The 25,932-nt window shown below is 39.3% G+C and overlaps 1 protein-coding gene across 4 annotated transcripts; it reads right to left on the bottom strand.

Annotated features, from left to right (window-relative positions):
• LOC118580656 (sterile alpha motif domain-containing protein 9-like) lies at positions 1–25,236 on the bottom strand. Of its 4 annotated transcripts, XM_036182553.1 has the most exons (4): positions 25,096–25,236; positions 24,328–24,471; positions 22,080–22,229; positions 1–5,886 (listed from the first exon to the last, which is right to left on the bottom strand). In XM_036182553.1, the coding sequence occupies exon 4, from the start codon at positions 5,871–5,873 to the stop codon at positions 1,119–1,121; it is 4,755 nt and encodes a 1,584-aa protein (XP_036038446.1). In that variant the 5' UTR covers positions 5,874–5,886; positions 22,080–22,229; positions 24,328–24,471; positions 25,096–25,236; the 3' UTR covers positions 1–1,118. The 4 variants fall into 4 exon arrangements, with proteins under 4 accessions (XP_036038446.1, XP_036038450.1, XP_036038447.1 ...); XM_036182557.1 differs by lacking the exon at positions 22,080–22,229; XM_036182554.1 differs by lacking the exon at positions 24,328–24,471.
• Between the last annotated feature and the right edge of the window lie 696 nt (positions 25,237–25,932).

Below are 25,932 nucleotides of genomic sequence, written 5' to 3'. Positions count from 1 at the left end.
TATTGCTCTGGCTAACTCTTCAAGTACTATATTGAATAAGTGTTGGAAGTACAGACAGCCTTGTCCAAGACCAAGAACTTGCAGAGAGGTCATTGTGCCTGAGTGACATAGGACTGTTTTGGTTCACAGGAACATCTAAAGTTCTTCATCCTTTCTTTTTAAGTACCCTCTGTAGCATGTCTTGAGATGTCTTACTTTAAATTCTACAGCCTAGACTCAGCAGTCTTCTGAGGAACTTGGAGATAAACTACATCTACAGGATGCTCAGAGAGTGCTGCTACTTGGGGGAGTCTGTTAATGGAGAGGTTGAGTGTAGAGGAAGAAGGCAGTTAGGAATAGAGGCAGGTGTCCATGTGGCTCCTAGAAATAGGATTTGTTTGTGAACTATGTAAGCACTTCCAGATTCAGTGGAAATTAGAACCCTGACAAGGCACAGCCTTCTTGATGACAAGAACCATGGCATCAGGAGTAGCTAGGTTACATTTAAGAATATATAGAGATGGAGCATATATATGTGTATATACTATATATTATTTATTTTCCACTTACCATACATATACTTTTTAACCATGCCTTTCATTTTATTGGCAACAGGTAGCTTTAAATTCCAAGGTCTAGAATGCTGTTTGAGGCTACTTTGGCTACTAGATACTTGTGAATAAACTTCTGAGATGCTATTCCTTATACTAGAAATATGGTATAAAGTGAACTTACTACTATGAGGAAGCCACCAATCAGGCAGGGACTATGGGTGGCCATAGAAGAGTTCCAGGTGGAGGTTAATCAGGAATAGATTTGTGAAGGACAAATCAGAAAGGTGATTTAATTTACATAGACTTTATTGACCATTTGTGACTCATAGAAACCAACTGAAACAACTAAACTAAATATGTCAATCTGGGAATGCATATTTAGTATATGGAGTGATTGAAGCTGCTGTGTGCCAAGTTCTGTGGTATGGATAATTTCCTGTCCTACAAGGTCTTCCATAGTGAATTAGAGAAAAAGAAGCAAACTGTGATTATAGTTAAGCCAATAATGTCATGCAAATGCTATGGATTAGAAAGAGTGAGTACAATAATATATGTAAATTTACACCTTTGGACTAATGTACCTTCTTAGATCACTTTTATGCCATATGCTAGAGGGCCCTCAATGGAAAATCCTAGGTAGAAGGACACTCTCTCAATGTTCCTTCCACTTCTGAGTGGACCCGAGTACACAGAAGTCACTGGTATTTTTATTTTTGTCTCTGTTCCGTATTCTACAGAGATTAGCTTGCCTTCAGCCTGACCATATTGTAGTCGCAGGAGATCTTTGACTTCCCTCTTTTCCCACACTACTCCACTCTGCCAGAAGGAATTTGAATCTTGCACTTCACTGAAGTACTGCTCGATTTCGGCCTTGTGAACAAGACTGTTCAGTCCCTTCTTCTGCCCCAGGTAGAACAGGGTGCTTGGCTGCTTGGACCTGCACATGCGCTTGTACTGTCTCCTGAAGGATCGATTCAGGGATGAGACATACTTTCCTATGAGTGTGGAATCTTGATCTAGCTCATTGTTTTCTGGCCAGAATAGGAGGCAGGCCAGGAAATAAGGATCAGGATATGGATGACTTAGTCCCACAAGTTGCAGGACTTCTCGGAGCTTTGTTTTCAGTGTGTTAAATGGCAGGATGTATGTGGAAGTGGGCTTTAGACAACTGAGAATAATGTTGGCCAAAATGAAATTCTGTGTCTCCTTTGTCAGCCCCTTGGCCATTCGCTTGGTTAGGCCTTGCTGTAATAGGAAGGTGTAGTCCTTCACTATATTTTCCATGTTGTTAACCTCTTTATGGTTTGGATGAAGATATTCAAGGAGGCCTGAAAATGTATCTGCTCTCCACGCTTCTATGCGTTTCCGACAATTCTCCTCTTGGAGTAACAGGTTCTCTTTGCCCTGTAAGGAATTGGTGTCCAATCGGCAGAAAAGTTCTGCATATTTTTTGAAACACCTGCTGACTTTCTTATTTAGTGAAAGTTCTGTCATTTCTTTTGGGGTATTCCTTGGCTTTAGAAGACCCATATAATTCAAAAAAAAATCAAAGCATCGCTTCAGATCTGACTGTAAATTCTGTAGGTGGGATGTAAAGTTGCTAAGAACAGCATAATATTCATCTTTTGTGTCTGGAGGGTTGATCCCCTTTCCAGACAAAAATTGTACCATAGCGTCTTTCAACATTTCATTTTCTTTGTGGAAAAGGGGTGTGAGCTGAAGAATCCGGATAGTGTCAAGACCTACTTCTATTTCACCAAAAAACCCTGCTGTGTTGTATGTGTCATATCTTCTTTGGGACTTCTGTGGTGACCAGGCCTCTGTTTCATAGTCTTTACTATCCGTTTGCTGCTGAGACTCTTTGAATGCTTTGGAGGCCTTTTCTGCGATTTCTAGCAAATGTGTTAGGTCACCCACACTAATACTGCTACTGGTCTCATTTTTAACCAGCCACTGTTTGATCTCACTTTTGTAAACTTGACCAAGTGTATCTGAAATGTAGGAATTCTTAGGTGCTTTCCTTTTGGCCAAATTTGCCCAGACCAGAGCAGTACTAAAATTCTTCTTTTTAATATAGAAATGTCTTGCTAAAGCTTGACAAATGAATGCATTTTGTGGGAATCGATCACTTCCTGCAGTCAAGACCTTTTCAGGTTCCTCATTCTGCAAGTCTTCAATTAATGGTGAAAACAGAGTATCTGTTTCAGCTCCATGCTCCTTACGTTGTCTTGTAAGCAAGAGAGTTTGCACATCATGCTTAAATTTGTCTCTTCCTATTCCAGAGTCATAGAATACTTTCTCTGCTAGTATATTCAATGCAATCTGACACTTGTCCATTCCATAGCTCATTCCCAGTTCTTTTAAACAGTAAATGGCAATCAGAGGGTGAATGAGACGTATTCCAGTGTATCTCCCATATTCTGAAACTTCTGTTCTTATTAGAAGTGTGGAATAGGTTCCCATGTTGTCTTCTACGCTTTTAGGTTTCTCATCTTTCCTGGTGAAAGTGATTGAGGTTCCCAAAAATATTTCACACTGTGATACTGAAATGGTAGAATCTGTAACATAAGAGTTGAGTAATGCCAGGTAAGAAATGAGCTGGGCTTTCCTGCTGTGAGTGTCCAGGTCTTTCAGTGTATTCTTCACTACATTTTCTATGTAAGTTGTATCAAAATTGCCTTTAAAGATCATAAAGGAATAAAAGTTTTCACAGTTCTTATGCTCCTTTTCAATTTCCTCAAGTTTGTCCTCAAAAGCTCTTTGTTCTTTGGCAGAAAGTTGGTATTTTAGTGAAATGCTTTCTGCTAATTTTGCACTTTGATCTGGATTCTGAGATCTCATGCAGTTCAGGATGATTACTAGTGTTTTTTCATATCTCAGACCCTTTTCTGCTATAAAGGAATTGATGGTGTTCTGCAGAATGTAGGCATTTTCTTGTTCTTCAAAATCATCCACAAGGAGAAGAACAGGAATGTAATCCTGGTGGCTGGTAGCCTTGTAGCTGATCAGCCTGATTACTTGTTCTCCAATCTCTTCAAAATCAGTTGCTTTGTTTTTCAATACAGCACATCGGAACTTCTTTTTTAAGTCCCAGAGAACATTCATAGCTAACGTAGTGCCTCCACAGCCTGGGTGATGGTACAGGTTGATGACTTTGGCAAATACCGGTTTAGGAGACTCTGCACACTGTTGTATTAACGTAGTAAGTTCTTCATAACTATCCCTTTTCACAAAAGCCGAGGAATAGTGTTCAGAAGAAAAATAGAAGTTCCACCAGGATACTTTGCCTCCTCGATAAAAGTGTTCTTCTCTCGATTTCTTAAATTTTAGGAATTCGGATTCATCTTTCTCTATGTCTGTGTCTCTACATTCATTTTCACAGAGGATTTCTAGTGCAGACAGGATATCTTCCTCCATTTTCTCCAGGATAACTGAGGAGGATCCACAGGAGGGCAAGAATCTTCTTGAAGACTGAATCACTGATTTCAGTTTAAGGATGGTATTGTTGACCAGTTCTATATTTAAAGTGGAAATGCTATGTTCTGCTAAATCCTCTTTGATTTCCAGTCTTACTTGCAGCAGATCACTCCACCGTTGGTAGATACGTGAGTTGACACAGATACACAACATGTTGTCCATACCATTGAAAACTTGATAGAAAGCACAGAAAGTCTCAATGAGTGGATCTTTTTGGTTTTCTACTGGAGAAAGTAAGAGAAACACCACCAAAACCTTCCCTCTTTCCACTACGTTTTCATCTGTGAGAAACGAGATCAGTCTCCTGACCCCAGAAGCTCTTTCTCTTTGCCACAAATGTGGCTCTAGAGGTTGACATGAGTCATTCTGCAAGTCTAATCTGCCATTGCAGAATATCCAGCTGGGCTGCTCATAAAGTTTCAGAGTAGAAATTTTCTCTTCCATGCTAGTTTTTTCTTCATACTGACTGGGTAGGTGGAGGTTTGCAATTCGGCTTTCTCTGTAAGCTTTGGCCACTCCCTTGATCTGAGAGCAAGGATCAAAATCCAGCACAGCAAACAATTTAATTTCCTTTAGGAAATCTAAATGCTCTATTTGATTTGGGGTGCAGTTATTTGTTACAAGAATGTACCAGTCATAGTAAGAGTTATCCAGTGAGCCTTGGTGTCTGGTCAAAAGTTTACCTAGCTTTAGCCCCTCACTCTCTTTCTTAGTCACCATCCTGTCTTCTTCTTCAGCCTCTTTTCTAGATGCTGTCCATGTCTTTAAATTCTCTAGAAATTTTTTGAACTCTCTATCCCGTTGTTTGGGATTGGCCAGGATATTCTTAGAGCTAGCCCCTTCTCTCACAAACAGTGAATTCTCTTTGCTTTGTTTCCATGTTTTATCTGTGTAACTTTGCATCATAATGTAGAAATACTTTTCTTTACATATAGAATGTTTGGGAATAACATCTACTTCAATGACAAATCTATCAGCTGATGTATTGTTCTGCATTAGGACTTCCACAAACCTTGGTTCCCGAATACATACCCTGGCTTCTTTGATGTCACTATCGTCAAAATACTTTGTGATCATTACATTGAAGTGATTAATGAATACATCTTTACTGGTGACTTTCACACCAACAATTTGTCCATGTGGTTTGTCCTCAACTCCAAAATGGATAGTGCCATTTGTGCGTGAATTCATACATGCTGATGCAAATCGGAAAACTTCATTGCTAAATTTCATCTTAATGTCCTCTTCTGTGGCTGTTTCTGTGTTTGTGAGGGCTTTGAATTCATGCACTGGGTCTATGAGATTGAGCGGCCCTGTTTCAGCAACTTGTAGAATAGAGTGTTCTATGTAGCATTTGTCATCATGAAAAGAATCAAAAGGATGTGGCATACAAGACATCTGTTCTGCTTTGGGTTTATCATCTTCTGTGTCTTCAATCACTATGTCACTTAACACATTTCCTCTCAGAATACTTGGGTCTTGATCTTTATTCTGTCCCATCTCTCTGAGATCTTGATCAGTATTCAATGAAACTGATTTCTCTTCCTCATTTTTGGTCTTTTTTTGGTGATCTTTTATTGAGAGTTTTGTATTACTTAATTGTCTGGAATCTTGATTTTCACATTCAGGGGAATTATTCAATTTGTTATACATACGTCTTATCAGAAGTGCTGGACCCCGTGGCAACCCCATTTCTCTAAGATCTTTTTCAGTTAATTCCTGAAGAACCATGCCTGTCACTTCTTCATTGAGCAGGATTTGAGCATATTTCTCATCAATGTTAAGGTCTTCAGTTATCCACTTTTTCACATGTTCTTTGGACCAGTCTTTGATCAATTCAGGTTGAGTTACTTGTTCATTCATGTTTTCAATGTTCCTTGAAAATGTAATACAAGAATATTTTAGCATTATATCTTATTATTGAAATCCCATAGGAAATTATTACTTTATTCAAATTATATATAGAAGATGATACTTTTCAAGAATAACTTAAACTGCTTGCTAGTCATTTCTAATTATTGTCCATTTCACAGGCAATTGTAATTGTGATTCTGAAATAAGCAGTAGCTCCTGGCTAGGTGACAAACTTTTTGCCTGTGATAACTTTCCTTTCCAGACTTCCCTGTGTGGAAGCTGGGATTCTGTAATTTGGAAAACTAGAGTCTCCAGGAAGAGAATCACTTTTCATAGAATATTTTTAACTTTAAATATATGGAGTCACAAAAAGCCCACACTCAAATTGATAAATATGACAGCAAATAAGATAATTACTTGAATAGGTCAAAGCAACTCTAAGCATACAGAGCAAAGTGGTAGTACTGTGATACCTATCTCAAATTATACTCCAGAGTAAATGTGGAAAAGCAACATGGATTTAATCACAAGAACAGACTCATAAATCATTGGAATAGACCAGAGGATCCAGAAATAAGTCCTGCAGCCACAGTAATCTAAATTTCTACCCAAATGTGAAAAGGATACATTGGAAGAAGACAACCTCACCTACAAATGCCTCTGGGAAAACTGGACATTCACATGAAGAAGGTGACTATTTTTAACTGAGCACAATATCAAATTGAAAATAAATCAAAAGCCTTAATGGAAGATCTGAAACTGCTGAGGAAAACGTACCTAAGATACTGCAAGCTGTAGTCATGGAACCAGTTTGGAATGAAGGTATTTTAAAGAGGTACCTATGTCTCTCAATTTTACTGTTGAACTGTTGAAATATACAACCCCAAATGGGATTTCCCTCCAGGAATCTCAATCTGGGAGAAGGAAAAGGCCCCAGCCAGAGAGAGGGTGCCTCCCGGAAAGAAAGTCACATAATTCTAAAACCTTGTCAGAACACCTTACAGGATGAGACTCAAGCTCTGACAGTGATGGGTCAGTGGTGGGAGGGGTCTGAGATTCAAGCCCAGACAGTGATGGCTCAGTGATGGGCAGGACCATATCTTGACTGCTTACAGGTGTAAATCCTTGGCCCTCTCTCTTAACTTTAACCTCACTTTAGGACCCTGACAAAGAACAATGAGGCTACATTGAATAAATGTCATTTTTCTGCTTTCCACATCTTTGTCTCTTCTAATTGGCTTATTAAGGACCTGACTTGGGCCACAGGCTGTGACCCCCAAGTTTGACAACAGACCTAGTCAATACCTTTCTCTGAAAAGGACTCTAGTAGCACAAAAAAATCCTAAGGATTGACAGATGGAAGAAACTTAAAATCTGCATATTTAAGGAAACAATTGATAGAGAGAAGAGACAGCTGTTAGCAACTATGTATCAGACCTAGAATTGAGATCTGGAATACATGAACAACTTTAAAAATACCAAAACAAATCATCTAGTCAGTAAATGAGCTAATGAATTGAATAGATAATTTTCAAAAGAAGAAATACAAGTGACAATAAACATTTGAAAAATAATTGACAGCATCATTAGGCATGAGGGGATTACAAATTTAAACTTCTTTGAGATTCCACCTCACCCCATTTAGAATGGAAAGAAATGACACAGATACCAGCCAGGGTGCAAGGAGAGAGGAAACCATATGTGGCTAACATAGCTATGAACCTGTGGGGTGGAGACCTGTTACAACAATGGAATACTCAGATTAACATCCCTCCAACCTCAGAAATAAATCATAAACTAGCACATGTTTCTGAGAGAAATATTAGAAGGTATTATTCTAATGAGTGGTCACCAGCCATCCATATTATACAAGAACAGGGCACAAAACTGATGATCTTCCAAAGACACCAACAGCTTTACCTTTAAAATGGTTAATAGACAAGCCTGTATGGGTTCATCAATGGCCTTTAACAACAGAGAAACTCCAGGCTTTAGAAGAGCTGGTAGAAGAACAGTTAAATGCTCAGCATACTGAAGAATCTACCAGCCCATGGAATTCTCCTGTATTTATTATTAAAAAGAAATCTATAATTTATCATTATATGGATGATATTTTACTAGCTGACTCAAATGCAGATAATTTAGAAAGAATGTTTGAAGAAGTAAAGAAAATATTGCCTTGCTGGGGATTACAAATTGCTCCTGAAAAGATACAAAGAGGAGATTCTATTAATTATTTAGGATACAAAATAGAGCTACAAAAAATTAGACCTCAAAAGGTGCAAATTAGGAGAGATCGACTACAGACTCTTAATGACTTTCAAAGATTATTTGGGGACATTTCTCATCTACGAACTATTGTTGGGGTAAAAAATGAAGAACTGAATAATTTGTTCAAAACCTTAGAAGGTGACAAGGACTTAAATAGTCCAAGAGAATTATCACCTGAAGCTGAGAAAGAATTGGCCTTGGTAGAAAAGAGAGTACATGAAGAACATGTGGATTGTATTGATCCAAAGCTGGACTACATTTTGGTTATTTTACCTTCTAGGCATTCTCCTACAGGAATATTAATGCAGAGAGAAGATATTATATTGGAATGCATATTTTTACTAAATAAACCAAATAAAAAATTAAAAACTTATGTGGAAAAAAATCTCTGACTTAATTTTGAAAGGAAAATTGAGACTTTGTCGATTAGCAGGAATAGACCCAGCAGAAGTTGTTGTACCTTTAACTAAAGAGGACATTGAGAAATTATGGACAGAAAGTGAACCTTGGCAAAGAGCTTGCAGTAATTTTTTGGGAGAAATTAACAGCAAATATCCTAAAAGCAATAGAATTGATCTTATAAAGAGAGCTGATTGGATCTTGCCTCAAATTGTACATGAAAAACCTGTATCTGGAGTTTGAACATTTTATACAGATGCCAACAAACAAGGAAAGGCAGGTTACAAATCAGAAAATTTAAGTAAAGTGGTTCAAAGTCCTTATAATTCTATTCAAAAATCAGAATTATATGCTATTCTCTTGGTATTAATGGACTTTTTCAGGACCTCTCAACATAGTTACTGACTCTCAGTATGCTGAAAGAGTGGTATTACATATTAAGACTGCAGAATTTATCCCTGATGCTTCAGAATTAACTTCACTATTTATTCAATTACAAGATACAATCAGGGAAAGGAGTCATCCTTTATATATAACTCACATCTGATCCCATACTGGTCTGCCAGGCCCTCTAGCACAAGGTAATGATAAGATTGATAAAGTATTGATAGGAAATGTGCTGGAGGCCTCAGAATTTCATGAAAAACACCATGTCAATAGTAAAGGTTTAAAACAGGATTTTTCTATAACCTAGCAACAAGCCAAGGAAATTGTAAAGAAATGTCCTACTTGTTCCTTCTACAATCAGACACCATTACCAGCAGGATGCAACCCAAAGGGTACTCAGAAGAATGAAATCTGGCAGATGGATGTGTTTCACTTTGTGGAATTTGGAAAATTGAAATATGTACACCATACTATTGATACTTATTCAGGATTTCAATGAGCGACTGCTTTGAGTTCTGAAAAAGCTGAATCTGTAATCACTCATTTGCTAGAAGTTATGGCCATCATGGGTATACCTGCACAAATTAAAACTGACAATGCTCCAGCATATGTCTCTATTAAAATGAAACAGTTTTTTGCTTATTATAATATAAAGCATATTACAGGTATACCACATAATCCTACAGGCCAAGAAGTTATAGAAAGATCCAACAGAATCCTAAAGGACATGATAAATAAACAGAAAGGGGTAACAAACCCCCCAGAAATAGACTGCACAATGCTCTATTAGCTTTGAATTTTCTCAATGCTAATGAGAAAGGAACAACAGCTGCAGAGAGACTTTGGATAATAGAAAAAAAAACTACAGAATTAAATCAGCCTATATACTTCAAGGATGTGCTGACCTCAGAATGGAAATCAGGGTATGTATTACGTTGGGGATGAGGTTTTGCTTTTGTTTCTGCAGGAGAAGATAAGCTGGGGGTACCATCAAAATTGATAAAGGTTCGATTTGAACAAGAGAGACCTCTTAATTAGAGGAGGTGATAGTTCATCAACCAACATGACCATCCAGTTTAAACTCACTTATACCATTAATACATGCCTTTTCATATAATCAGATGTAACTTGCCAAAAGGGAACCTCCCCAAAATTAGTCTTGGGGGAGTGTTTTTGTTTTTGTCTTTTAGGAGAATGAAGGCTAAGGAATCTGAAGAACACTGGACAAATGAGACAACTGAAGAAAAAGGACAAATCATCTGTCCCAGGAAAAAGAGTAAAATGGCCTATTGGTATATTATCTACAAAATTTCATAAATCTTCCTAAATGTTTGTTTCTGCTCTTCTCTAAAAAATTAATACTATTGGTCTTCTTGTAGTTCCAGTTCAATTAAAGTTTAAAGCTGACTTTGGAGTTGGAGAATGGCTCTCTCCTCCTTTAAACTCAAGCATGTTGTTAAAAGGAAAATGAGAATTCCCTGTATCAAACCAGAAGAAAGAGCCATCTTCTGACATGGGACAGGAGAAAAACCAAATTAATTAACGGACTATTCTATTACTAATCTCCATTCTTTGATTCTATTCTGATTCTTTTAACTTTTCTTAAAGTATGAATTTTATATCAAAATTTACAAGATATATATATATATATATATGTATATATATGTATATATATATGTATATATATGTATATATATATATATTTTTAAACTTTGTTAAGATAATAATGGTCATGTAGAGTACTAATTAATTCTAGAGAAAAGGCTTCAATTAGCTGCCTATACATATGTCTTTGTGTTCGAGTCTCTTTTCAGTTTTCTGCAGGAAATCACGGCCAGGCCTAACATCAACTGAAATCTCCAGGAAGAAGATGAGGCCCCATAATGACAATTCCACGTGGAAAATAATATCAGTAAGCTGACAAACATCATCTACAGATCAGCTTTGGACAACAAAGTGCTTAGAGCAATTCTGAGATGACTAGCTGAGATGATCCAGTTTCAAAGACTACTTGAATAAGGACTTGAGATAAACCCTGAACTTTGGCATTATGGATAACAAAGAATATAGTTACCTTTCCTAGAATTTGACAATTAACCCAAAAATTTTCTTTTCAGAATAAAGATAACTTCACCCATACCCAGTAGGAAGCAATTTTAAGAATACGACGCCCACATTCCCAAAGGGTGGTGTGGGGTGGGTGGTTTTTTGGTCTTTTTATGGGTTTTGGGTCTGGGATAGTTTTCATTGTTTAGGAGGGTTGGTTACAAGTTGTTGTTAAGGGTTAGGAAAAGGGCTAGGCAAAAGGTGGTTGTTTAAAAAAAAAAGAAAAAGAAAAAAGAAAAAGACAATTACTAGTTTTAAATACTTTACATTGGATTGGATTGTTTTATATTGTATATAAATTAGTATTATTATTGATATTGAGATTGTTAGAATATGCCATACACGTATTTCTAATCTTGCTCGAGATATTGTATTTATACCATTTATTTAACAATGTAATGCAATTTGCTAATCCTTGAATGTTAGTATTACCAACTATTAGGATATATAGAAATGAAAGTTAGTGGTTAGACATTACAATTGAACTTGTAGTCATATTAGGTGTGTTTTCAAGATCAAACAGATATATTTTAGATAGACAGGTCATCTTCAAACCCTTCAGAGATCTACAGAATATGGCATTTAAAATGTTTTAATAACTTAGGAATTTTTCTTTTTTGCTATGACTCTGAGACATGTCGGCTCCTGGCAGTACCAATCTACTTCAGAGAAAATGTGGACACTGAAGAAACTGCATATGGAGTTAACTTTCATTGTGGCAAAAGTTAGCCACTGGACAACAAAGTATCCTCAAATCAACTGCTGACAAATAGGACAGACAGGACATGAAACAAAGGACTACCGATTCTTGCCAAAGCAAGTGTGGTTGTGGCTTTAACAAAAGGCATCTTCTGAAGCTAGGACAATATGGCGCCATCCCTGAAGTGAGTGGCCTTTGCAATCTGTAAAAGGTACCGTGCCCTTTTCTTCGAAGGCAGCTGAACAGGGATTGGGCCAATGGCTTCTGATGTGCAATGATCAGCAGAGGAAACAGTTATTCTTGAAGAATAACTAAGCTCACTCCTCTCAATAGTAGACTGGCATTTAATAGAGGGATGTGGAGAAGAACAGGATGCCGAGATGAAGCCACATATACACAGCCAAGAAAAATGGACAGCTGAATTGAAAAAACATCAATAATTCCCAGAATTTAAAATCCTGAATCATGACATGACACTAATGGAATTCAGGTGTTTCTGGTACATGGACTGCTGTCACCAAATGTAAGGTCAAATTGTTGACCTTGTATACATCCTAGTTGACAAATGAGTCTGTCAGATATGCTAAGCCTATATAGGCTGAAGATGATGCCCCAACACTGGAGAAACCTCAGGTGACTGTCCAGGCAGCTGGCTGTTTCTGTCAACTCACATTTTTTTGGGGGGAAGCTGCTTGCATGCACTTCCTGTTTTTATTTTTTATTAGGTAGTATTATTTCCTTCTTGGGTCTCTGAGGGAGTTGAAGATCAGTTAGTTATAGTTATAATTATCTTTGTTAAGGAATTCAGAAAAACTCACTAAGAGCTGTAAGTGTATAAATTTGAAAGATGTTATAAGACAGTTCCATTAGTAATATAAGTTAGGATAGAAAGTGAATCAGGTACATTTTGGACTTACCAAAATAGGATAGATAATGGAATTATTTTCTCTGAATTTGTCAAATGCAAATGGACTAGTGCTGTGGATATCACTCTGTGTAAATAAAGTTCTGATTGGCCAGTGGCCAGGCAGGAAGTATAGGCGGGACAAGAGAGTAGAGAATTCTGGGAAATAGAAGACTGGAGAGAGACACCGCCAGCCGCCGCCATGAAAAGCAACATGTAAAGACACTGGTAAGCCACAAGCCATGTGGCAAAGTATAGACTAACAGAAATGGGTTAATTTAAGATAGAAGAAACAGATAACAAGCAGCCTGCCACGGCCATACAGTTTTTAAACAATGTAAGTTTCTGTGTGCTTTCTTGGTTGGGTCTGAGAGACTGTGGGACTGGCCGGTAAGAGAGATTTGTCCTGACTGGGCCAGGCAGAAAAACTCTAACTACAGACTAGACATTGTTTAGGTATTTATTGTTTGTATATATGGTATATATAGTTATTGTACTTTTGTATATAGTTTTTCTTACATTAGTTATAACTTTTTTCCCTTTTTTCTTTTTATTAAAATAGAAAAGGGGGAATATAGTGATATTTTATTTGTATTGAAATGTGATTTTATTTGTATGTTAATAAAGTTGCCTTGCGGTCAGAGCAAGCCAGTGCAGAAGCTGGGCGGTGGTGGTGCACGCCTTTAATCCCAGCACTTGGGAGGCAGAGCTAGGTAGATCTCTGTGTGTTCAAGGACACAGCCAGCATGGCAGACACATGCCTTTAATCTCAATACCAACCATAGAAGACCTGGAGGTCTGTACAAACAGGCAGTGACCAGGAGGTCATGTGGCTGGGTTTATAACCAATGAGAAAACAGAACAGAAAGTCTATAAAAAAGACAGGCCACACAGAAGTAGGTCTATTGCGGAGAGGAAGCACAGCAGAAGCAGTGAAGGGTAAGGTTTTCCACTCTTGCTCTGACCTCGTGGTTTTTAACTCTGCAATTGGCTCTGTGTTTCTTATTTAACAAGACGGTTACATCTACAGGTAAAGAAAAAAATCATTGCATTTATAGGAAAATGGGTGGAACTTTGAGTGAAGTCACCTAGGCTCAGAAAGACACAAGCCACATTTTCTCTCATATGAGGAACTTGGATTTTAATTTCTGTAAGGTGTGCGTGTGTGCGCGCATGCGTGCGTGCGTGCGTGTGTGTGTGTGTGTGTGTGTGTGTGTGTGTGTGTAAATAGAAAGGGAAACACGAGAAGGAAAGGAGATATTGATAGAGGAGAAGGGGACACAATGGGGAGGTGACAGAACATGAGATAGGAAAGCGGAGAGAGAGCTACCAGGGGTCCGAGAAACCCAGCAGCAGAGGGACAAAGAGGAACAGGGAGACTGCTGGGGAAGGGAATCAACATAAAGTATATAAAATGCCATCATGAAACAAATCACTTTGTGTGCTGATTCAACAAAACTAATTTTCAAGATATTTAAGGAATGTCTGTTTAAATGATTAATGTATGAACCACTAGTTATAAAGTCTAATAGAATATAAATTTAGCCTAACCATGGTTGACATTTCTTGCAAAGACTCACCCAGAGTCTCTCTCTTCTCAAAGCCTCACAAGAGAACTAGAGAAGAAGAACTGAGGCTTGAGAATTCAGGGCTGGGATGGGTCAAAGAAGGAAATACACCAGCGATGGGTAGAATATTTATCATAATGATTCCCTTGCAGCCACCAAGGAGCTTCTATAGGTTTTGTTAAATTTTCCCTGGTTGTCTTAGTGCCTTGAATTCTCTTATTTTTGGCTTCAATCTGAGGTCGTAACCAGTCCCAAGCTAATCAAGGCTAAGAACAATAGGCACAGCAAACCCTGTAAATGTATTTCAGATGATCAATTCTGTTCCTTTGGAATGCAGTTGGGTATGGTCTCAGAAGTCCACAAAACATAGTGTATGTATTTTACTCAGAGATCATTGCTTGCCTCCTTTTATTCACTCAGTAAGAAGTTTGTAAGTATCTATTCTGTGTGAGGCATGATGTTCAAGAAAATTAGTGGTAACCCAAACAGATGTGAAGCTCTTTCATGATACTCATACTCCATTTAAAAGGATTAAAAATATAAATGATACACATTACCCAAGCATACTCAAAGATGTTCATAGTAATAAGCTGTGGTAGGTGTAAGACACCAGAAGGGACATCGGACTGGGATATGTAAGGAAGGTGAACTATGAGCAGGAGAAAATGTATGCCTGGCTTATGTGCAGTTAAAGGTGGGAGGGAGGTGGAGAAACATGCCTTGGAGGCTGACTGAAGGAGCTGAGTGACAGTCTACCTAGGCTTCCACAGGTCTGCTTCGTAGCCTCAGGAACATGGTATGTGTGCTCTAGCACTGGACAATCTCCTCTGAACCAAGGGTTGAGGCATTGGTTTGCTCTGGAGATGTCCAGGACAAAGAAATGCAGACCAGTAGCTGACTCTTTAGCCTGGAGACTGAGGAGACCACCCTGGTCATCCTACTTCTTTACATACATCCATAGTGCCCATGTTCTGGTTTGACCCTAGTGTTTCTAATGTTTGGGAGGACTGTGAGACTGTTACAGGATGGGAGTGGGCTGATTTGGCAGAAGTAGGTCACTATGAACAGGCCCTTGAAGTTTAATTCTGACCCCTAGTTCCTGCTTTCATCTCTGCCTCCTGGTCCACCGTGGTACGAACAGCTCCTCTCTGCTGTAGACTCCTACCTCTGCAAGGTTCTGCCTAAGAACACGAATCCAAATAAATCTCTGAAACTGTGAGCCAAAATACACATTCCTTTAAACTGTCTCTGTGGATTTTGTTAGAACAACTCAAAAATAGCCAGTCCAGTCATTTTTGGCAGTATGGGGGAGGGGCCTTGTCACACCCATTTATCAGCACTAGATAGCACTGATAGTATAGTATAGTATACAGCACTGATAGTATAGTATAGTATACAGGATCTTCTTAGAGGTTTTACCAAAGACACTTTTAGAAAGAGGCTAATTTTAAAAATTACTCTTCTTTATATTGGATGTTGAACATATAGGTCTCATATTATTTTAAACTTTAGTCTGTTGTGGGGCTGGAGAAATGGCTAAGTAGGGAAAGTGTCCTGGTAACCACAAAAAAAGTTGGGCTCTCATGTGCATTCCAAGCACTAGGGGAGTGGAGACCGGAGAATCCCGGAGCTTGTTGGCCAGATCATCTAGTTTAATCGATGAGTCTCAGGTTCAGGGAGAGACTCCGTCTCAGAAACCAAGACTAGCAAGGGACTGAAGATACTTGACATCAACTTCTGATGTCTACATGCAGGTGCATATGTATGGGCATGCACACATACATCAACTTGTACACACGATAATTTACTAAACAATAGCAAGTCTGTATGTAGATGTGGCTGGACTGAAACTTGAGAACCTCCTGCCTCAGCCTCCTGACTGCCAGGTATTCCACCACACTCAGCTTATATATGTTTATATATAATATATATGTTTATATATAATATATATATATAAACATATATATTTATATAGAATTTGAAAGATATTTTTGCAGACAGTTCAAGAGGACTTGCATGCTCACAAGTACTATTTTTATCATAATTATTGGTAGTTTAACAGACAGAATCCATCTACTCTTTGGGCCTATCACCTTTCTAACTCCTTATTTAATGGTCTCAGCCTCAACTCACTTCCACTCCTATGTTCACACACTTTACATTGCCATTGTTATTATGGACTTATGGACCAAACTCTGTCCTCTGCACACAAGTTCCTGTGCTCAGAGTCTAGCTTCTCTTGCCTAAGAACATGATCTTTTTGGAGGACCAAGTTGTTTTATATGCCATTGTTTAACATGAGAGGTCAGTAAGGCAAAGCCTAATCCATTATAATTGGTATCATTGCCAAAGAGGGATACATTTCTGTTGTTGAAGTGACTCAATTTTTGGTACTTTGTTAACAGCAGCACTAAAAACAGAGTAAAAAAACAGGCACTTTTCAGGCTGCACACTGTTCTGGGACTTTTTTTTTTTTTTTTTTTTTTTTTTTTTTTTTTCAAGACAGGGTTCCTCTGTGTAGCTTTGCGCCTTTCCTGGAACTCACTTGGTAGACCAGGCTGGCCTTGAACTCACAGAGATCTGCCTGGCTCTGCCTCCCAAGTGCTGGGATTAAAGGCGTGCGCCACCAATGGCCGGCCCTGGGACTTCATTTCGCAAGCAGTCTTTAACTTTATTTTGAGGGAGGAGTATGGCTGCAGCCCTAGTGGACCAGCCAACCACACATCTGTTTGAAGCCACCTATACTGTACAGATTGATAAATGACTTATTCCTGGGAGTAGAAAGAGTGCCACCCTGTAAGTTTACTGGGAGGTGTGGTGATATATTGTGTCCCCCAATATATTGTGCACCCTAATAAACTTATCTGGGGATCAGAGAGCAGAGTTAGCCACTGAATTAGACATAGAGGTCAGGCAGTGGTGGCACATGCCATTAAGTCTATCACTTGGGAGACAGAGATTGGACTGGATCTCAGTGAGTTCAAGCCACACTGGGAACAGAGCCAGGCATGGTGGCACATGCCTTTAATCCCAGCCCTTGAGATCTCATGTCTTTACTTGGGAAGGACACAGGCCTTTAATCCCAGGAAGTAATGGCAGGAAGCAGAAAAGTATATAAGGCGAGAGGACCAGGAATAGAGGCTTTTTATCAGCAGTTCAGCTGAGATCCATTCCAGTGATGACTCAGAGGCTTCCAGTCCGAGGAAACAGGATAGCGTGAGGAGTCGGCCAGGTGAGGTTGGCTGTGGCTCATTCTGCTTCTCTGATCTCTCAGTTTTCACCCCAATATCTGACTCCAGGTTTTCTATTAGTAAGACCTTTTAAAATTTGTGTTACAGGGAGGAACTGAGACTGTGAGGACACACGGGAATATTAAACCAGTCCCAGGAACTTAAGACATGTTGGACCAGGGGAAGGGTGTAACTCCGACCTGGCTCCCATAAAATGGCAAAAGTAAAGACACACATAGAGTAAACTTGAGAACATTTTGACATCTAGGGATGCAGTTAGGAAGGAAAAAGCAGAGGGAACTGAGAGGGGACCAGACACCTAGCACTGACATGATAATGACCCCACGCCAACATATCACCTGACACCTGACGAATGGATCAGGGCTAACAGGCAGAGAATGCCTGCTGTGGGCTGGTTTTCTGTATGCTGTGAATATATGTTGTTCCCACTGGTTAATAAATAAGCTGCTTTGGCTTATGGCAGGTGGGAAATCCAAGGAGATTGTGCCATCCTCCTGCTGTCTACAATGCCATGGGGACTGGAACCCATTTTCTGTTCCAGTCCAGCTTTGTCTTTGTAGCTAACTACAGTTTTGCTCTCAATTATTACTCCCCTGAAGCCTGTTCTCCACAGCAGCAGATTCCCACCAATGCAGAATCTACTTTTTTTTTCTCAGCCCACTTCTGAACTCTGCTGTACTCTATTTAACTAGTATTGAATCTGTAAACTGCATGCATACATACTGAGAGCTAAATTTGCTGTGTGATATTGCAGTTATTATTAGTCATTAAGATTGGGATAAAAGAACTTGCACCAGCCTCAGCCAGATTACTGAAGTAGGGAGGGCTATCTGGCAAAGTGATGCCATTGGGGCCACTTAACTTTGTGAATATATTGTAATTCAATTTGACACTATGGAAAGGCACAAATATTTTAGTCTATGTTTCTGGTGCCAGGTACTCGTGACAGTACCTCTGGCTGCTTTCACAACTCATATTTCTTGCATTACATAATACTTGCAACTTCAGCGTCCCTGTGCATCCTGTTTTCACCATTTCTCACAACCTGCTGATATCACTCTGGTCTAAGCCACATCCTTTTGCTTTGAATATTCTAACCAGTTGTACAGTAATTTATTTTTATGCTCTGATTTTTTGTCCAACTCCTTGCCTTATTCTATTGTCAGCATAGTAATTAACACGATTCTGTTTAATGTAAGTAGAGTCACCAGACTGCTCAAAACCTCCCGATGACCTGTCATTTCACTTGAAGTAAAAGCTGAAGTCTCAGTGTTCAAATGCTCTGTCCAGTGCAGACACTGGCTTGCCTTGCTGCTCTTTACACACACTCGCCTGCTGCAGACCAGGTCGTATTGGCTATTTCCTTTGTTTAGACTGCTCTCTTCTCCCTGCCTACATTGCTCCTATCTTCACCCTTCAGCCTTTTACTCACACTCATGAGGCCACTGTTGGTGCCTTTGTCAACACTTAATGTTAAATAAGACTCTCTTCTTCCTCCAGCACTCTCATCCACTCTTGCCTGTTCCTATTTTTCTTTCTGAGAGCTACACACAATATGTTTTACAATCAGTCTTTCTCATCCTCTTCCAGAAACTAAGATATAACATGTAGGAAATAGACAGTTTTTATTTCTCATTCATAGGTGAATCACCAGGGCCAAATAGTTGTTGAATGAAGAAATTGAGATTTTCCTCAATAGCAAAACAACTATATTTTAGTTTTAGAAATTCATGGTTTAGCAATATCTGTGCAGCAAAGGACTGGGAGATCTCTCTCTTCATTTTATTTATTATCCAGAGATCAGACCTAACTGCTGTTTCTAAGTTAATTATTCACTAAGACTAAGAGAAGGACATTTATTTTTTGAAAAGCAAGTTAATAAAGATATATCCTTCAGGGACCTGAAGCCCAGCCATGAACCCTAATTTCTTTATCAGCTGTGGTTGCCTTAGTTATTGCTCCCGAATGAGCATGTTTATCATATATTTTCTTTGGAGTGGGTCTCTTTCTGTCCAAGATTCTCAGCTCTCTACAACTTCCATCCTCTGAAGATGCTCCTGTCATGCTTGATATACTGGCCCTGGTCTGTCTTAAGTGGTATCTTCTTTTGGCCAGAAACTTCTCCCAGTAATTTCTCCCAGTAACTCAGTGCACCAACTGCTTCCTTATAATATCACAAAGATTGTAAGAACAAGCTCTGAGCTTCCTCTTTTTTTATTGGCCAGTAGTTACAGCTATTTTTTTAAGGTTTGTTTATTTAAAGTTTATTTTTTCATTTTACATACCACCCACTGTTCCCCCTCATTCCCCTTCTCCCACTGCTCTTCCACTCCACCCCTACCTACTCCTCATATGGGGTAAGGCTTTCCTTGGGTATTCAACATAGGCCCAAGCTCCTCCCCACTGCCTCAAGGCTGAGTAAGGCATGGCACCATAGTGAGTGGGCTCTAAAAAAGCCAGTTCATGTACTCAGGATGAGTCCTGGTCCCATTGTCAGGGGACTCACAAACAGATCAAGCCACACATTTGTCACCATCATTCAAAGGGCCTAGTACAGTCCCATGCAGGCTCTCCAGCAGTTACAGCTATTTTTAGACACCCTATCCATCTATAAAGGCAGCACATTAAGATGTCCTGCTTACTGGCTACTGTATACCTAGTGACAGCTATGTGTGTTTGCATATATGGGTATGTGTAGTGTAAGTTTTGTGGTATATATAGTGTGTGTTTCTGTGGTATGTGTGTGGTATGGTGCACATGTGCTGTGTGTATATGGTATAGGTTATGTGTGTGTGGTGTATTTGTGTGGTGTGTGTGTATGTGTTTATGTGGTATGTACATATACGTACATGTATGTGGCATGTGTGTGAGATGAGGGGGCTGGTGGGACCTTTGTCTTTGTATCACCTCACACAATGGCAGCTTCCCCTTGTTGTGTTCTCTGCTGTTTGAATTACAGGGAACTAGAAGCATCCTTCTCAAATACAGTGACTGCCATCTGTTCCCCTAAGCCTGCTATCATGTTATCTCTTCCTTACTACAGAAGTTCCTCATTGTTCAAGGGTGAAGATCTAGGCAACTTAGTGATACTCTGACTAAAATGAAAACATTTTTAAAAGAGTGGTAGGATATAGTTCCATGGCAGAGTCCTTGACTAGCATGTAACCCCTTATAACATCACAAACTTCCTCTGCCCCTCACATCTGCAATAGTAGTTGAAAAGCAATGCAGTATTTTGTAGGATACCCTCTTCCCTCATATTCTCTCTCTTGCTCTCTTTTCTTCCCTCCTTCCCTCTCATAGAGCCACATGGTAGACACATATTCTACACTGAGCTACATCCTAATCCTGCAGCTACTGTATTTGTGACTTTTATCCTGTCAGTCTGAAGAACATCTTAGATGTCCGAGCAACGCAATCGGAAGCTATGTGTTTAGTGTAAGGTGACAGTGGTTTGGGTAGGGAAGGGTTACTAACACCTCTGCTTGGCCCTTTATATGATTTCCCCTTTAAATCCGGGACTGCAGGCATATTTTTAAACATGTGGGTCTTTGATACTGAGCAGAAAGGCACATTGTGAGAATATGGGGGAAGGAGTGTGATCAGGAAAACTGCTCAATGGTCACAGTAGTTCTCTTGCCAGCAAGGCTGTTTCATAGTAGGGACAATAGGAGGAAATCCAGTGTTGTTGTCCTTTACCTGCTTCAGAGGAAACGCACAGGAAACCTCTGTGTTCACATGGGACAGGGATGCCGGCTGTAGCTTGGAGAATCTTCCACCGTATACTTAGGTGGACCAAGCAATTCTGGGGTTCAGTTGTTTTATTAGTACTCAGTTCTACACTCTGTTCTCAAAGAATTTCACTTTGTTATCTGCCTGGTTCAGCTGAGTAAGAGCCAGGCTGCTGACTTGAAGGTGTCTTGGCCTGAGCAATAGCTCAGGCCTCCTTGTCTTCAGCCTGGCTGGAGCCCAACAGGGCACACCCTGCTCTCACATTTGGAGGAAATGAAACCACAGAGCAGTCGGTTTCATTTTCCTGAAGGGTATATTACAGCAATGCTTTTTTTTTTTTTTTTTTTTTTTTTTTTAAACATAGTCATTACATGCTGGCTGCAAAAGAAAGACTTGACTGAAATGGTGATTCAACTTTTCAACTTTGCAAGTTTCTCTTGGATTAGATGTGATATTTAACATATTGTATAGTATGTAGTTTGTAGTTGGTTATGCTGTTCTATGTGGTTTACTATGCTCAGATTCTTGACCATACCTAGACTTCTACCTCCAGAATATTGTGCATGCTCACTCACCAGGGTATCTGCAGTCAGCATCAGCCCATCTAATAGAACATGCATGAAAGAAGTGACATGATACTTCTTTTTTACATCTAGAATATTTAATAGGAAATAGCATATGCGTTTGGGAGCATATGCATTTTTGAAGATATGCTTTAGTTTTCAGAATATAACTTAGGATGGGACACAGACTCACTATGTAGCTGGGGCTGTCTTTAAACTCCTGATTCTCCTGCTTCAGTCTCCCAGATGCTGGCGTTACAATTGGCTCTATATACCAGCTTTTAAAGGTAGATGTTAAAGAGCGGAAAGGAGCCTTTAAGGATTAGAAACTTACCAGGGCTTTTCTGGAATCTTCTTTTTATATTAGAAACTTGAGGTATGTGTTCTTGGAGCTATTTGATCTGGAATGTGGAAAAGTCACGTTCTGTGACTCACCAGGAAGCAGATATGTATGTGGGACAGAGCTGGTCCTTATACAGTTTTCCTAAAAGTGTATTTGTTGAGAACACATTACTTCAAACAAACAAAAACACCAGCAAAATTAACATTACAGTAAATTAAAATGCAACCAAATAGATTGCTGCTTAGGAAGTGTTTATGGTGTGTATTTCCTCTTAATGTTCTATCCCAAGCATTTTTAAACATATACTTTATAGAAGAATGAAAGGAATCCTTTTTCCCCAGATGGCATCTTTCCCTATGCTTAAACCATTTTAATAAAAATTAACACCCAAAAGCATGTTGCAAGCTTGCTCTTCTCCTCTCTCACATGCTACTTGCACTGTGAGGTCAATTTTCAGCTGGCAAATGTACATCTAGCATCACTTGCTGCCTTTCCCTCTGGGTTCAAGCTCCCACTCTGGTCTCCCCCAAACTGTAGGAAGAACTCCTTACAAATTTCCATCTCATCTCGTTGCTTTCAGAGACTTTTTTAAATCCCCCCAGAGGGCCTGGGTTACCAATGCTAATAACATCACTCTCCACAGTGGCTTCCATCTATTGACAGTGCAAGGCCTTACATGCTCAGGCATGCTGCTGCCCCTCTGCTACTATGCTTCCTTCCAACCCCTCTAAACCTGATCTAGCTGCTTGGCCCTCTTCTTGCAGACAGTGCAAGCTCCCATTGGGGTCTCTTCCTCTCCCTGGAATTCCTTCAATACCCATAGCTCTTGGTTCCTCCATACCTTCTTGGGGCATTGCTTGGCTGGTTTACTGGCCCCATTTTCCAGTATTTCCTATTCTTTTTCTAGAGTTATTTTTTATTTATTGAGGACTTATCACAAACAAATATTTCATACATTTTAACTTATTTATCTTGTTTAATTTGTCTCATCCATTATTCTATGTACTACATGAGACTTTTTTTTTGTCTACAATCAATAATACTGTATCATATGCTGGCTTCCTAAAAATCTTTAAAAACTTCAAAAATAAGTGGAATACATTCTTACAGTGAAAATATACGTTTTTTGAAAGCCTTCTGTGGGTCAAAGGGTTTTCCTCATTTTACCAGGTAATTATTGAACTTGGCTAGCTATCTAGCTATCTGGGGTGTCTTTAGTGTTCCACTCCTTGGACTAGAACAGCCTCCAGATTCTATCAACTGGTCACACAAAAAGGAAGTTGTAGGAAAAGGTAAGACGATGAATCAACATATTTTTTCCCCTGAAGTGCTTGCAAGCCAGAGTCTTGTTTCACAATACACTTTCACAGCTTCCTGTTGGGGCCCTCTTGGGGTGTTTAGTCTCAGAGGGAGGCTACTATTCCTACAAGCTAGCCCTAGAAGAGGCCCCTTGGTGTTGCAGGCCTCAGTGCCCTCTTCCTAATTCACCTCCCTGCCAGGGACTTCCCCACAGGCTCACTCAGGCAGGGTCAAAAGCAGTGCCCCTTTCCTGTCAAGAACACTTCGTTAAATATTTAACCATCTACTCTCCCTCTACTTGTCTACACGGTTGAGGACAGATTTCTTTTTCAGATTTAGCCAAACATGGAAACAAATTTCAACAAGACTCAGTATTCCAGAAAGTATGCACATCAGGAACTTCCTTCTGCAGCCCATCCCCTTCTATCTGGCAGCGAGTGCTGCTGAAAAACCGCTGCTGCTTTTGCCCACTCAAAACCATAGTCTGCCAGACACCAAAGGGACAGACATAGTCTTGGATAGGAGACATGTCGACTCCCTGAATCTCAACCCTGTTAAGTGGAACACCTTGCCTCAATATGATATGAGAATGTCAAAAACTCCCCCAGCGTTCTAGCAGTTCAGAATGTAAGATTCAAATCTCTGCTATTCAGCAAAGCTTTTAAAATCCTTTGCACTTGACAAATTTTAAAAGCATCTGGACGTGTAGTGCTTGAATGAAGCAAAATCAAATTGCTATGGGTGGTTTGGACAGCTTTTGAGAATGTCAAGTCATAAATCTTTGCTGCTTAGAACCCCTTGGCTTCCTGGTGTGCAGAGTGAACACAGATATTATTATTAACCATGTTAATTATTCCAAACAGCTACAGGAGGCCGGCTCCAGAGAACTTGGCCATTTTCAGTCTCTGGGGCTGAGCAAAAAGGACAAGCATTCCTTCACCTCAGCGGTTCTCGGCAGCCAGCACCTTTGATCTCCAAGCCTTGAGGAAGGGCTCACTCTTCAGGACCGCAAAAGAAACTTTCCAATCATAGCTGTACCCCGGAGGGAGGGCTACACACTCTCGGATGGTCCAAGGAACTGAAGCTAAACACAAAGTTTGTTTTGTTTTTCTAGAGAACACACTAACAAAACAAAACAACAACAACAAAGAGCCCACCAGTTCCTCAGCTCTGTAGCTGCTTGAAATAGACGTGAATGGAGAGTTTAAATGGCGAGCTCTGGAGGGCATTGCCTTTGATGGAGTGCAAGCAAAACTTTAAAAAACATCTTACATTATGTAAAAAGTAGAAACGGACATAATCACACTAGACTGTAGGTTCCACTACAACTTTTTTTTTTTTTTTTTTTTGGTTTATTTTTTAATTTCCTGACTCCCTTTGAGTTATTTCTCTATGTTTCTCAACTGCCCATTTGACACTAGGAGAAACCCATGCATTACCCCGACCAGTGTTCATCATCATAACTACACTTAACTGAACATTTCCATCCAGAAAGCATTTACATATTAGTGTCAGTTAAATGTACTCCATTCAGTTACATATAAATATATATGTAATGTGCTGCTGTTATGAATTAACTTAATATTTTGTACATAATAGTTCATTTATAAGATTGTATTGATATAAAAAGTACAGCTAGGATTTTAAGAAATAGCTTTCCCATCATAGGCATAAAAATGAGGAAAGATTTAATAATTCAGAAACTTACCAGAATTTCCCTGAAAACTGTTTTATTCCAGAAACTTGGAACCGGTCACTCTAAGCTGTACTTTATTTTTCATTCAGATACAATTCTAAGGAAAACACCGGAGCTGTTCCGTTGCAAAGTTCTCTGCCTTCTAAGCCCTGCCTCTGATGATTCTGGAGCAGAATCAGAATGAGGAAGTAGTTTCAGTTTTGTTTTAGTGCACAATCTTGAAGAATTCTTTGTAGGGCTGGTGACTGTAGCCTGGTGGTAGAACACTTACTTAGCATGCATGAGGCTCCGGGTTTGGTGCCCAGTACTTTAATAGATAAATAAATAAATAAATACATTATAAAAAATTGTCAGTAAATATGAACCATGGAGAGCAATTATTCACCAGGCATATTTTTAAATCACAAGTGCTAAAGTAATGGGAGAGAACAGAAATATGAAGAAAACAGAAATTCCAGGAACAAAACACAATCTTGGTGTGAGCTGTGCACTTGTTATGGCTTGAGTTCTACCTCCCCCAAATTTACATCCCAAAGTTCTGACTCTAAGAACATGGCTATATTTGGGTGTAAAGTTTATTTTTCTTTTTAAAAAAGTTTCAGCAACAAATGGAAATTACATTATTGATAATCTTTTAGGGCTAATTTAAGTACAAAGCTGAATCTGAAACAAAGCAGATGCCCTTTACCTTGCGTTTTCTTCTTGAGTTTATAATTTAATTGCATTTCTCCCTTCACCTTCAGATCTCCCCTTATACTGCTCTCTACTGTGTTTCAAATTCATGGTCTCCTTTTTTCCCAGTTATTTTTATTGTATGTATATGCAGATATGTATGTATTCCTAAATATA

This window comes from Onychomys torridus, chromosome 3 (assembly GCF_903995425.1).
Source record: "Onychomys torridus chromosome 3, mOncTor1.1, whole genome shotgun sequence".
NCBI lineage: Eukaryota > Metazoa > Chordata > Mammalia > Rodentia > Cricetidae > Onychomys > Onychomys torridus.
This window is presented reverse-complemented; position numbering and strand designations above follow the sequence as displayed.